At 35.8% G+C, this 14,058-nt stretch overlaps 1 protein-coding gene and 1 long non-coding RNA gene across 2 annotated transcripts; one reads left to right on the forward strand and one right to left on the reverse strand.

The window, feature by feature from the left end:
* Positions 1–246: 246 nt before the first annotated feature.
* Positions 247–11,476, reverse strand: LOC145585788 (uncharacterized). Its single transcript, XR_014100726.1, has 4 exons — positions 11,323–11,476; positions 9,990–10,141; positions 1,511–1,567; positions 247–417 (listed from the first exon to the last, which is right to left on the reverse strand). It is a non-coding gene; the product is annotated as an uncharacterized LOC145585788 (long non-coding RNA).
* A 1,049-nt stretch (positions 11,477–12,525) lies between these two features.
* Positions 12,526–13,422, forward strand: LOC145572340 (uncharacterized). Its single transcript, XM_081631327.1, has one exon. The coding sequence runs from the start codon at positions 12,526–12,528 to the stop codon at positions 13,420–13,422; it is 897 nt and encodes a 298-aa protein (XP_081487453.1).
* Positions 13,423–14,058: the final 636 nt, after the last annotated feature.

Here is a 14,058-nt window from a genome sequence, read left to right on the forward strand (position 1 = left end):
ACCCATTATACTCTTTTAAAAATACGATTTAGGAATAACAAAGACATTACCGCCAGCGTGAAAATGGCTAAGGCAATTATCAAAGATACACAGCGGAAGACTCAAAATTAAAAAACGATTAAACAAGTCAACCCAAAGTCAACCAAACAAAAATAAAGTTTAAAACCAAACGAAAATAAAGTTTAAAACCAAACGAACAAGTCAAATAAAATCAAACTACAACTTGAAACCATTAAAGGCCCTTATTCAAAAACCGTTCCCAAATCACCTTTATGTTAGTCCACACAAAATATATCATAAATAAATAAAGCATAAAACACCTTGTAACCTAATGAAAACTAGTAGGATTCACCCTTCACTCATGCCCTATCATGATCATGCTTCAATACCTGAAAAGTTTATCTCTACTTGTTTCCACTACTCTCCATTAAAAATGGGTCATCATATGGCCAAGATAAAGACATGGCCAAATATACAAACACACACAATCAGCAAAGTTGAGTACATAAGCGTAAATTAGCCACACTAACATGCTTTTACCTATCAACACACACTTACCTCATTGCACCTGTTCACAAGCACACACACCAATCAACAAAACATAATGACTAGACACTAATTAATTCATTTTGCATTGATTACGCATCGAACGGGTTTCCACCTCCTAACATCCCCCAAATAAATTTGAGATTAACTGGCACGGGAGCTAACCGTGCCAGCGACAAAACCACACAATGGTGGCGGAATTCCTGCACATAATAATAAATAAAAAGAAAAGGAATATACAGCGTCCTGTACTCCATTAGAAGTTATGGTTAAATATAAAACCTCATAACTCCCCCCATTGTTCATACTCAAGGTATATACGTTCCAAGAGTTTTGGTGCGTAATCTCTTTCCCTTTACGTTATTTACATATTATTAGACTTGGTGATGACTCTCAAAGCATAATAAGTCAATCAACAATAATTATTCAATCAAACAAACATACCAATTTAATTCTTGAGTAATTAGTGACCACATATTATTTATTGTTGAACCCTTTTTAATTCTACCTCAGTGTCAAAGACACCTTAAACGCATAATGCGCCAAAAATTCTATCCCTCGGTGTTAAAAACACCTTAAGTGCACAAAGACACCAGCATACAATTTATTCCTTGTGTACATAGACACTTATATAGCTCCTTCCTCATGCTTAAAGCATCAATAAAAATTATTTGAACCATAATAAAATTCCTTTTCAATATTCCAAACATAATTAAACATGTAGTTTAATTAATCATGCCTTCTAACATGTCATAATTAAAAATGTGGTTCAAACACAACATGCCCAAAATATAATCTTCCAATCTAAAACCATCACAAATAATTCATGCTTCCCAATTCAATCACAAACATCATAAATTCACAATTCCATACATAAACCTTAGCATGATACTACTTGTAATTTATTGCAATCAAACCTAGCATGATTCTACATCACCAAAATATGCTAAGTACGCGTACGTACCTTCAGTACGTTATTAAAACTGCCACGACTAGTAGAAATCGCTTACTTCAAAGTCTCCTACACATTAAATCCATAATAGAGTATTAATATCCACTCTAAACAAATTTCCAGCAATATATACTATTTTAAAACCCTTCATAATTTAATTAGAATAAGCTGAAATTATATTTAAAACACCATAAATTAAGTCCCAATTAATGGGTAATTAAAATTTCTTCAAGAAGCATAATATCAAGTGTTCTACATAAAATTCCAGCACTTTATTATAATTAAAACTTGTTGTAATTAGGTTTTAAAACACTTAAAACAAAGGCCTACCCTATTATACATCTTAATCTTTCAATAAATCATGAATCAAGAACCTAGGGTTTAAAAAATTGGGGCTTTTTAATTAAAAACCAAATCTGAAAATTAATTAACACAATTACAATAACCAAACATCAAAATTAAATCTCCAAACTCAAAATTTATAATTAGACTATAGCATAGATTAGTTTTAGGTAATAAAGATTTGATTTTTAAAACGAAAACCTTTTTTTTTTCGAAAAACAGGGCTGCCGACAGCAGGGGGCCAGCGCCACTGCCGGTGGTCGCCGCTGCTGCCGACTGCCGGCTGGTGCTGGTGGCCGGCGGCCCACCGGTGGTGGTGGTGGCTCCCGTTGGTGGTTGTGCGCGGCAAGAGGGGAAGGGAAGGAGAGAGAAAGAAAAAAAAAAAGAGAGAAAAATAAAGAGAAAAGGGAGAGAAGTTTACCTTGGGTTTTCTCCACTCTGGGCAACGTTGAATTGTCTCATAAGAGGGATATTTATACCCCTTATCTATCTCCCCTTTTACCCTAAACTTTCCTCCTTTAGTTTTTCCTAATCCCTTCCCTACTAAAACTTGTTAAAAAATCATAATTTCTTAAAATAAAACCCCAACTTCTATTAATTAATTAATTAAACGACCTTTTCTTTTGTAAAATATTCCCAATTTACATGGGATAAATAATTAAAACATCATAATTAAAATGTTAGAGTTATTTAAATACCCTTATAAAATATATATATTAAATAAAATACGTATAAAAATACGGGGTATTACATGTCTACAGAAATCCCCACTTTGACTAAGTTAAGAGAAACGCAAGTTTCAAAAACAAAAGTTAAAGTATCGATAAGGACGAAAAATGATTCAAAACGTTCTGCGATCCTAAATCATTCTTATAACGCCAATACCTGCAAACTAGCGTTAGTTAAACAGATAAAAGAGTAGAAACATGTATCTTGCACCGTCGAGCACACGTCTCTGGAAGGGTAACTGATTTATTGTTACATTGTTGTTGTCGACAACCTTCCACAATCTATGGAACGCCATCTTGCTGTTTTGATGTTCACTCGTCTCTGAACGATAGAGCTTTTTTTTGGATATGTCCACGCGTCTCTGAACAAAGAGCTTCTTTTTCTTGAATTATAGCAACAACCTTCCTAATCATAGCAAAAGTAGCCGAAGACCGCCTCATCACGAACCGCCCTTCTCAAATCTCGGTGACAACCTCCACAATCTTAACGAATGCCGTCGAAGACCGCCCATCTTGTGTCATCTTCTCGAATCTTGGTGACAACCTCCTCAATCTTAGCGAATGCCGTCGAAGACCGCCCATCTCGTGCTATCTTCTCAAATCTTGGTGACAACCTCCACATTCTTAGCGAATGCTGTCAAAGACCGCCCATCTCGTGTTATCTTCTCAAATCTCGGTGACAACCTCCACAATCTTAGCGAATGCTGTCGAATACTGCTTCATCTTGAATCGTTCATTTCTCAAATCAAATAATAACTTCCTCAATCATAGTGAAAGCTATCTAAGGTCGCTTCATCTCAAACCGTCCTTCTCAAATCCAAGCGAGAGACTCTTTTTTAATCTTAAAGCCCCCCTTGTTGAAAGCTTCGTCATCTTAAATCTCCATATCAACCCTTCCATCTTTGGAAAATCTTTTTCAAGAACCATATATGCGATTCTTAAAGGCTTCAAATTGATTTGTAAAAATCTTCCATCCTAGGAATTCATTGTGAACCATTATGTCGGTGCCTTTTCTATGAGCCAATGTTTAGGCGCTTTAAGCTAAGTGAGATGATCTTTTATCAGGTCGATCACTTTATGCGACTTTAACCGAGCCGATTACTAAATCATGTCAAATTGCTTATAGGGGCTAACTGGCATACCAAGGAACCCAAAATTGTTGTACGAGGTTGAAATAATCGTCCTGAGAGGCTTCGAGTTCTATCACCGTTGAAATATCTCTGGCGCCAAGAATTGTCTCTATCGCCAGACGCTGGGATCTAGCGCGAGGCACTGAAACCTGCTGCCAGACGCTGGATGTCGTTGTCTGGCGCTGGAATCGGGTCTTCTCTATTCAGCTCTTAGTGCCGATGTTGCTTTATTTCGCTTCGAACTTTAAAGTTGGTCGTTTCCTTTCAACCAAATCTGCTCAAATCTTTAGTAAATTAAAGCTCTTCATCTCTAATTTACTGATCTATGTAACTCCTCTTATCTTGGAGGAATCTCATTCGATCATATTCGCGGTTTTTTCGTAAAAAAAGATCCGGGAATGTCCTTGCTTGCTGGGATGCACCTGCTTTTATATTTTTGACAATAGGACTTTGCTCATCTCTTTAATTATCTTAGGGTTGACCTAAGTCTTATTGTTGCTTGACTCATTGACTCGACACGACTCAAGGTATAAACTTGAGTCAATGATGACTCACTTCGTGTGATTCGTGTGTGCATAGTGTTGCGTCAATGTAATAACATGACTCAATGTGTATGACTGAAAATGCGAAAAAGCAAAAATTTTCCGTTATTTTTGTGGAGGGTACCGACTTTCTCCAGAAAAAGAAAGACGCAAAAAAGAATTGAAGTTTTTGAAGGTGCATGTTGAATGAGCTTAGTCAAATGTTTTGCAATGGATTAATTCATCCTAGGTTATCTCAATTGTTGACTCCATGATGAAAGTATTTGGATAACTTAGGCACGAAGGCTAAGCACTTCGTACTTTGTAATACAATGATGATTGATTAGCGATTTTGACATGACAAGGCATGCTTCAACGTTGTGTTAAGATCTCATGACAAAGGGTTCCTAGGGAAAGATATATTTGGTCATGTATCTGTGCGGTGTGTGAAAGTGACACTTAAGGTAGGCTGGAAGGGCTAAGTGTGGAAAATATATTGAAAAGAGTCAAATAATGGTGACTCTTAGGCTGGGTAAGCTAATGATATAAGGATCAAGCCCCCAAGTCTAGCTCTAAGTAAATAAGAATATGCATAGGGGATCCCTTGATATGATCATGATGTGTGAATGTGAATATGAATGCATGTTTATTACGGCTGCACTCCTTTGTGAGGTTGCCTACCTATTCGTTAGGAATCAGGCCGAACGTAGCTCTAGCCGAACCTCGCACAAGTGTGTGTATACCTCAAAAAGGTATTTTTAAGGGGTTGTAACGTGGTTAGGCTAAAGGTTTGAAGAAAAGGGGAATAAAGGCTTAAGACCCTCGATAAGCCCTCAAGGTGTGCAACCTTACTTTTGAATCTTTATATTTTTATGCTTGAGGCTTCTAACTTTTGAGCTCTTTGTTTTTTTTTTTTTTTTTTTTTTTTTTTGCTCTCTTTTTTTTGCTTTTGCATTTTTTTATTTTTATAAGTGTGGGCAATCCCGATCATGCGGTCTATCACTCGCTTGGCATTCATGTTTCTCAGGCACGGTATCGAGCACTCGATAAGAGACACAGACACAATATGAGGCGTGTTCATATCAAAGACATGTTCATGTCAAAGACATTGGAACACTTGTTCTTTTGTACAATTTTATTATTATTATTATTATTATTATTATTATTATTATTATTATTATTATTATTATTATTATTATTATATATTTTGCTATTCTAATCTTTTGAATTCACTCAAGCTTTTTGAAGTTACATAAGTTACACACCATCCCATCCCAAGGTTAGGTAGATATGAGTTGGAAAATTACAGGTCTATCGTTAGACGGTGCTCAAAGTGGTTTATCAAAAAAGGATTGCATATTTGAAGGGTGAAAGGTAATGTGATGTGGCTACAAGGAGTGCCTCGAATCATTGGATACCTTGTGCTTAATTCGACTTGGAATTTTTTTTTTTTTTTTTTTTTTTTTTTTTTTTTTTTTTTTTTTTTTGCAATGCAATAATGGTTATATGCTAGTGATAAAATGCTCATTTTATTGAAAGTGGAAAGGGTAAAGAAAAACCGACGAAATAAATCTACGGAAGACAAAGGGTGCCTATGCTATACTTACTGGGGAAAGGGTTTGAAAAAAAAGAAGAAGAAAGTATGAAATCTTGGTGAGAAGCTTGCCTTGTGTTTTGTCTCATCATTACCCTTTATTTTTTTAATTTTTTTTTATTATTGTCAATCACATGACTCAAACTCGACTCAACATGCATGGATGGAAGAAGGTAGGAAGAATGAAGGTTGTGATATGGAGAAAGCATGTAGAGAATGGAAAGATGATGTAGATGGAGAGATGAAAAAAAAAAATAGGAATAGAATGTACCCCCAACTCAAATGACGGAAAAAACCGATTCATGCATGAACCTAAGACATGGTCATGGTGTATATACATATTAGTGGGTGCTTTATTGTGAGTGCAAGTGACATGTTAAAGCTCGTGTCATGACCATGTGGCTAGACTATGTGACTAAACTCGAACAAAGACTAAGTTAAGACCTCACGTATATGCATTAAACTGGACAAGATGTAATATTTTAGTCATTACTTTTGATTTGTGACTCTGATTTGGATGAAACCAACGTCAAATTAAATATAAAACTTGGTGCTACAAATCCATTAGTTGTGCGACTCGTAGTTCTTCTTAGAACTCCGGATATGACCAAAACAATTTGACGTTTGTGCAGTATACGGGAATAAAAATCCGGGTTGACTTAAAGGGACTATGACTCGATTTTAGACATATTTATTAGCTCTAATTAATTAATTACTTAAGCAAAATCCTTTAGTCAATAATTAGTTTATTAAGACTTATTTACAAACACAAGTCAAACCAAACGGTTAGTTTAGTCACATAATAAGTACGCACAAGTAAGAGATGCATAAGTAGTCAAGTAGTCACAACATAATGCAATGAGTTTGCAACCTAACCATGGCTCTAGTTCTCTAAAGTTCGGGATATGGGTTAGTCAAAGAGGGTCCATGGTTAATTGTCCGGATGCACCGCGCGGAAGCCTTACCTTTTGAAGGGTTGGCGCGAGTGGATGGGACACCGCGAGTTAAAAACTCGCTTCCATGGTTTGGTGAATTCAACATTCTCGGATGTACCCTTTGTTGCACAGAGCGTTCAATCAGGTAGATGGAGCATGAATTCCCAGAGGGTTATTTCCATATGTAGAACACATATGGGTTTCAGAAAAGTAAGAAAAACTCAATCAAGAAGTAGAATCGAGCAAACAATGCTAAAAACTGGTCAAAATTAGAACGCATATTTCTGGCTCTGTATTAGAAGAACTTGGCGCCAGCAAACAAAGGTCGACGTCGCGATTTGGCTTTGGCGCCTGGCGTCGCCTGGCGCCAGAGTCAAATCCTCTGCGCTACACTCTATTTTCTGACGCTAGTTTCTACATGCGTCAGCAGCTTTCTGTGCTCGATAAAATTTTCCTGTTTCGCGCAGCATTATTTCGATCCTAGTTGTGAAATATATTCCTCAAATTTTCTACGTGTAAAAATCCTATGTTTTTAACTCATTACGGATAGTCTTTCAATGAGATCTTTTTTATGCATATGACAATAATGTTAATCAAAATTACGCACATGAAATACTTAGAACTTTTCGAGTCTCATCCACTCATTCTAAATCATTGACGAAATAAATTTTAGGATTTAATATAGAAATCCTCCCCAGTGAAGTCGCCAAAAACTATAGGGAATATTTCAAGCATTACCCCAAACTTGAACCCTAATGTGATCACACACTTAAGTACGGTGGCGTCCAAAGGGAAAGAAGATAGAGCAAAAGAGTCGTCAACACCGTTCACAAGGTTAAGGTTACACCCCTTAACGATCCAGGAGATCGTTAACTCCAATAGATCTGGAATCATGACTGGTAGTTCGGGGATGAAGATACAAATCCAACCTAAAATAGATTGAACCTGCCCTAATAATAGGTCTCTACTTTATTTTGATTGTATTCATATGGGCTTTGTGACTAACATGCAATCATTAGGTTTAACCTTAAACCTGTTTAATCTATATTGGTTGAATATTAATGCACAAATAAACTATTATTGACAATCACTTGAATTTTAATCATATTAACCCTAAACAAGATTATTAATTATCATACTAAGCGTGATTACAATTACAAATTCCCTTTAAACATGCATAAAAGGCGTGATCAATCAATAACAATAATATAAATCAAGCAACATAATAACAATCATAACAATTATAAAAATAATCATAATAATACTTATAATCAATAATAATATTAAAGCCTAATAGCAAGATCCTAGGCATGATACTAACAAGATTAATAACAAACCCTAGCATGTCACTAAGCAATAAAGATTAAATATTTAACCCTAACATGATACTAACATAAAAATTAGGAAGAAAATAGGAAGAATCGCAGGAATCACAATTGTCATATTTGATATTATAAATTATAGTTGTTACCCTAAACATGATACTAGAAAGATCAAAACATCCTAACATGACACTAGAAATCAAAATAGGAACCTAGACATGATTTTTCTATCATAATAACAATGAAACAATTAAAGCACTTACTTGAATGCCTCGTATCTCTTTCTAATAACAAAATACACGTTAGTAAATTCAAGGAAAATATAAAACAATTAAATTAAATAATAATTGAAATAGAAATTAAGAAAGTTTAGACTAGATTTGGAACCAAACCCTCATAAATCAAACCTTTCACGTCTAGGGCGAAGGCAACTTGAAACAATGCTAGGTATGTCTAGTGCTAATGTATGAGGAATTGTGTTTGTAAAAGGCTAGGCTTAGAAAGAGAGAGGGAATCAAGTATTTCTTGATGAGAGTTGGTGATTGAAAAAAGGGGAGATATGACCTCCATTAATAGAAAAAAAAAAGAGAGTCGAAGAATAAGAAAAAAAATCCGAATTCAAATCGAAATAAAACTCGATCGACAGTAGTTTTTGCGGATTTTGTTTATCATATCTTTTGATCTAGAAGTCCAAATAAGGAATATAATATGTCGATGGAAAGCTCTTGAAGTCTACTTTCTAACCCTATTGGAATTAGTTTAAAATATTATGTAGATAAAAATATATGGCCGAAATAGTAGGACAATGTCTGTTTTGGATAGAGTTTCATATTCCATTCATATCTTTTTCGTAAAGTTCGGATTTAATATTATAATATATCATTGGAAAGATAATTTCAAGATCTATCCAACCATATGAAATTTGGATAAATATTATGAGATACGAAAATAAAATTTGATTATCTTTGAACATCTTTAAATTTGAATAGAATTAGGATTTAAGAAAAAGGAAAGTTTTTATAAAGGAAAGTTTTTATTTAACTCAAATTCTTTAATCTTATCTTTTCAAAAAGGATAATTAAGATCTTTTAGAAACTTATAGAAGCGTCTAATTAATCCTAATTAGTTTAGGAATAGGATTAGACCTTTGGACCCTCCACATGATCATTGGGCCGTAGGTAAGATCCGGTTCGAGCCAAATTTAGTATTTTGGCCATAACTTCCTCATTATTCATCGGAATTGGGCTTATAATATATCGTTAGAAAGATCTTTTCAAGCCTCATCCAACTACAAAATTATTGGACACATATCATGGACCAAACTAAAATGGAATGCGTGTTTTTCAAAAATAGGGTAAGTAAAGAAATATTTTCAAAAACAGAAAGAAGAGATATTTTAATAAAAACATCCTCATCACTAGACTTTTCACACTTTCGCTTTGTTCGATAATCAAATGACATGAAAGGTATTCATCAGCGGGTTTGATTTTGGGGCGACACAAATGGGTGTCTACACCAAGTCACTACCATCAACTCAAAAGTAAATAAGAAAAACTCAAAAGTACAATTGAAAGGGGTTAGATCATTCTTAGCTGTTCAAATAGCCAAGATGCTCAAAGTCTTGCTCAAATAAACAACAATGCTATTACTATATTATAATGGCAATCTTATAATTTGATCAGAAAACTTTGCATTGTATCCATCCATAATCTATTTCAAATATATTTCATGTAAAAAGAACATTTTTTTGCCATATGAGCTATAGGTAAGTATTCTTGTTTCAGTTATGGTTTGGGTCATTCAGCTTAGAGTTTCCAGGTTTAGATGTTATACCCTCAATCCTTCATACCAGAACCAATTTAGCAATACTTTAATAACAAAAAGTAAATACATTGTAGCAAGCATGTGTTGACACTCACTTGGCATCAGTATCTTTTTCAATGATGTCGCTACTTCTCCGGCCGGAAGAGACATTATCACCAGAGTTATAGGTTGCTTGTTTGTTCTCAAATGAGGCCTCTGTTTTATGTTGTCCAATTGTTAAATATCAAGGATTATATCCACCATTGTTCTGTGAAAAGAATAGAAATATATGAAACAACATTAGAAAGTCAATTCAACAAAAAAGGTGTGAAAGGTAAGATGATATGACAAGCATCTTCTAAACATGGCGCTGTAGGTATTTCAGTTCATTTTTACTTATAGGCTTTACAAGAAAGTCAGTTGCACCCTTTAATAAGCATTTTAACACTACACTTATTGAATCTTAAGATGACATAACACTATAGCAACATGATCAAATAATCAAATAATACAGAAAGTTTAACACACCAGTAGTACACCAAAAGTAGATGTATTAATCCACATAACTACACACACCCTCAATGCAAACTGCCATACAGCTACACATACCCTTGTCTAGGATGCCTAACAATATAGATGTATTAATCCAGGCTCAAGCAGCTCATAATTCATGCGCCATGAATGTTAGGCCAATTCAAAAGTAAATAGAAAAAAGTCAAAAGTAAATCAAGATATCTTAAAGTCAATACCTAACAACTATGCAAAATTAGTTACTATATAGGCAGAAAACTAGGCTAATCACTTTTGTTTAAATTATTTGTAATGCCAATCACACCCGAGCTAGCAACCTAGCATAACATTCATTCCATTAAGTTAAGCATTCTATCGAACACTTAGCGTGCAACAAATTAAATCAATAAAAAACCCCAAAACTGTAAAGGTTATTTAGTTTACTTTGATTTTTATCAACTTAAAAATGTAAGCTACAAATTCAAGCTGGAATTTGATAAGAAATTTGATCTAATAGATTGACACAGAAGACAAAACTATTGTATTAAGACATTTTTCTATGCTTTAAAGCTAAAAGTGAATTTGCAATTAAAGTAAAAACTTAGAATTCATAAAATTGAACAAAATTTACAAAGTTTACCTGTAATTTTAAGAGTTCTGATCATAAATTCGGTAAATAACACAGAAAATCAATTATTTGGGTCAAATTATAGGCATTACTTCAGATTCGAGTAAATGACGGATAAGAAAGCGAAATTCAATAACAAAATTGCAAATGAGGAATATAAAATTTTAAAAGCCCTAATATATCAACTGAAATCACATACTCAAACAAATGATTCGAAAAACCCTAATTTCGGAATCAAAAACGCAAATATTTGATTTAAAAATCGAATTAAATCAAAGAAAGCATTGTTAATTACAGTCAAATTAACTTACGTGCCCATAAACCTGCTTGAAGAATGCACGAATAAGAAGATAAAAATTGATGTGGTGCGAAAATATCAGTGGAATTGCAGGAGAAGAGTGAGTTTGCAAGAGGAGAGAGAAAACCAATTCAAGAGAGAGAAAATGTAGAAGAAGAGAGAGAAAGAAAAGGAACAGCGCATGAGTTAAGACGAAGGTCATTCAACCCATAAATTACAAACATGCCATTAATGAGGCGGGTGGAATTTGAGCCATTAGATTAAGCGCGATCAACGGTCCAGATGAGTTCCTAGTTCCTATTATAGACCTAGGTTCTCACTTGACCCTATATATATAGAGTGTCTTTATTAACTAATATTGTGATTAAGTTGGATATGTCCAAGGCGTATGATCGAGTTGATTGGGTGTTCTTGCTAAAGGTTCTTACAGCCTACGGCTTTCCTGCGAAAATGGGTTCAATGGATTTCCCAGTGTATAACTACGGTGTCGTATCAGACATTGAGCAATGGTCAGGTCTCTGAAGCTTTCCATCCGAAGTGTGGGTTACGGCAAGGGGATCCGTTATCCCCTTATCTGTTTCTTTTCTGTATGGATATTCTGTCTCGCATGCTCTCAATGGCGGAGAATATTAATCAGATCCAGGGTTTGAGGGCAACTCGGAGGTCTCCTCTTATTTCTCATTTAATTTTTGCAGATGATGCTATGTTATTTTTTAAGGCGGATATAGACTCTTGCAGAAATGTGGTTGGTATCTTGAATAGGTTTGGGGAGGTCTTAGGCCAACAACTAAATTTAGAAAAATCCTTTGTAAAGTTTAGTAAACGAGCACAGATAGAGGAAATTGAGGAGTATAAGAATATACTTCGTATTGGCTAGGTTCCTCTGATGGAAAGGCACTTAGGAGCCCCTATTGATTTTTCTGCAGGTAAAAGGGGGGCTTTCCAGTTCCTGATCGACAAAGTGGCAAAGAAGATTATGTCGTGGAATTCTTTGAATTTATCTCAATCAGCAAAATTGGCGCTTATCAACACTATGTTGATTAGTATTTCGTCACACGTTATGAAATGTTTTAAGTTGCCACTTTATATCACTAATAAGATTGACTCATTGGTGATGAGGTTATTCTGGGCTAATAAAGGTGATAAAGGGATGCATTAGGTAAAGAGGGAGACTTTACAACTCCCAAAGGGGATGGGAGGACTAGGGATTAGGTCCATGGTTTGTTTAAATGAGGCTCTCTTGTTTAAGCAGGTGGTCAAAATGCATTGCAACCCACGGCTACTTGTGGCCCGGGTACCGGAGCCTATTCATAAGTGCTCCATTTGTATTGGAAGGCTTATGCCTAAGATTACAGGTAGTAGTTCCTGGGGAAGAAGAGGGATTAGAGATGTGGGAAGCAAGATGGTCCAGGGTTACGTGTGGAAAATAGGGAATGGTGAGAAGGTTAAGATTGCAAATATGAAATGGGTGCAAGGGGCCGTTCTTGAGCTAAAGTCGAACGTTACCCTTAATGGGATAGGTCATGGTAGAGTTAAAGACCTTTTGTTGACTAACCTGAGACAGTGGAATGTTGCTATTGTTCGTGAAAGGTTTGAATGGGAAACGGCTAAAAAAATTCTGGAAATGGAACTGCCGTCAACAGATGAAAATGATCTTCCCTACTGGAATCATCATCCCTCGGGAAACTATACAGTCAAGTCTGGGTATGCTTTTCTAATGCGTAGTTTTTCTTTGCCACAGGTAACAGTGCAGGATTACTCTTTCTTCAAACTCATTTGGCGGTTAAACATCCCCCCTAAATGGAGTTTATTCCTTTGGAAGCTGTTTATGAATGGATTGGCTGTCAAGGGTAATCTGGTTAAACGGGGGATCGATATCGAAAGTGATTGTGACTCTTGTGGAATGGGGGAAGAGGATATTCAGCATATCTTTAGGTTATGTTCTTTTGCGAAGTATGCTTGGCAGAATTGTGCCTTGCATATAAGCTCTGAAACTGATGAATCTACTCCGTTGGGACACTGGCTTCAGCAACATATCTTGCTTTTTCATAGCGAGGATGGAATACATAGTAACCGGATTCATACCTTTGTTGGGGTCGTGTGGAGTCTGTGATTAACAAGGAATGGGAGAGTTTTTAGAAATGAATGGGGTTATTTGGCTTATTTCTATAGACACTTCAACCTCACAATGAAGAGTCTCGAAGTGTTCCTTAAGCCAAAAGAAACTTCCCCTGGGGTCCTTCGCAAGAGAGACAATACGGGGGACCATCCTCCGGGATTTAGTAGGACCAACATCGGGAGAAGTGCGGTTCTTCCTGATAGCCCTCTTCAGGGACATATTGAGGCGATTATTATGGTGGATGGATCGTGGAAAAAGAGCACTGGCCACGCGGGTTTTGGATGGGTTTACTCTACGGATGCAGCCAACTACTCGGATGGAGGAGGGGAGTTTGGTATGGCTCTTTCGGCTCTACATGCGGAACTGTTAGCGTGCCTAAAAGCTATCAAATGGGCACGCTTTGAAGGCTATCAACGTATTACCATTTTCATGGATTCTATATCTCTTATCCTCCTTTTTCAACGTCCTAATCAAAGAGAGGTGAGACTTCTGTGGAGTATTGGGAAGTTAATTACGGAAGGGGCGTTTTTGGATATGTGCACTATTTGGAAAGTAAGCAGGGAACAACTTACTAAAGCGCACGATATCGCAGGACAGTGTAGGATTAATCTAGTTAGTTTCTCGTTGTAG

Source organism: Chenopodium album, chromosome 2, assembly GCF_948465745.1.
Source record: "Chenopodium album chromosome 2, dcCheAlbu1.1, whole genome shotgun sequence".
Taxonomy (NCBI): Eukaryota; Viridiplantae; Streptophyta; class Magnoliopsida; order Caryophyllales; family Amaranthaceae; genus Chenopodium; species Chenopodium album.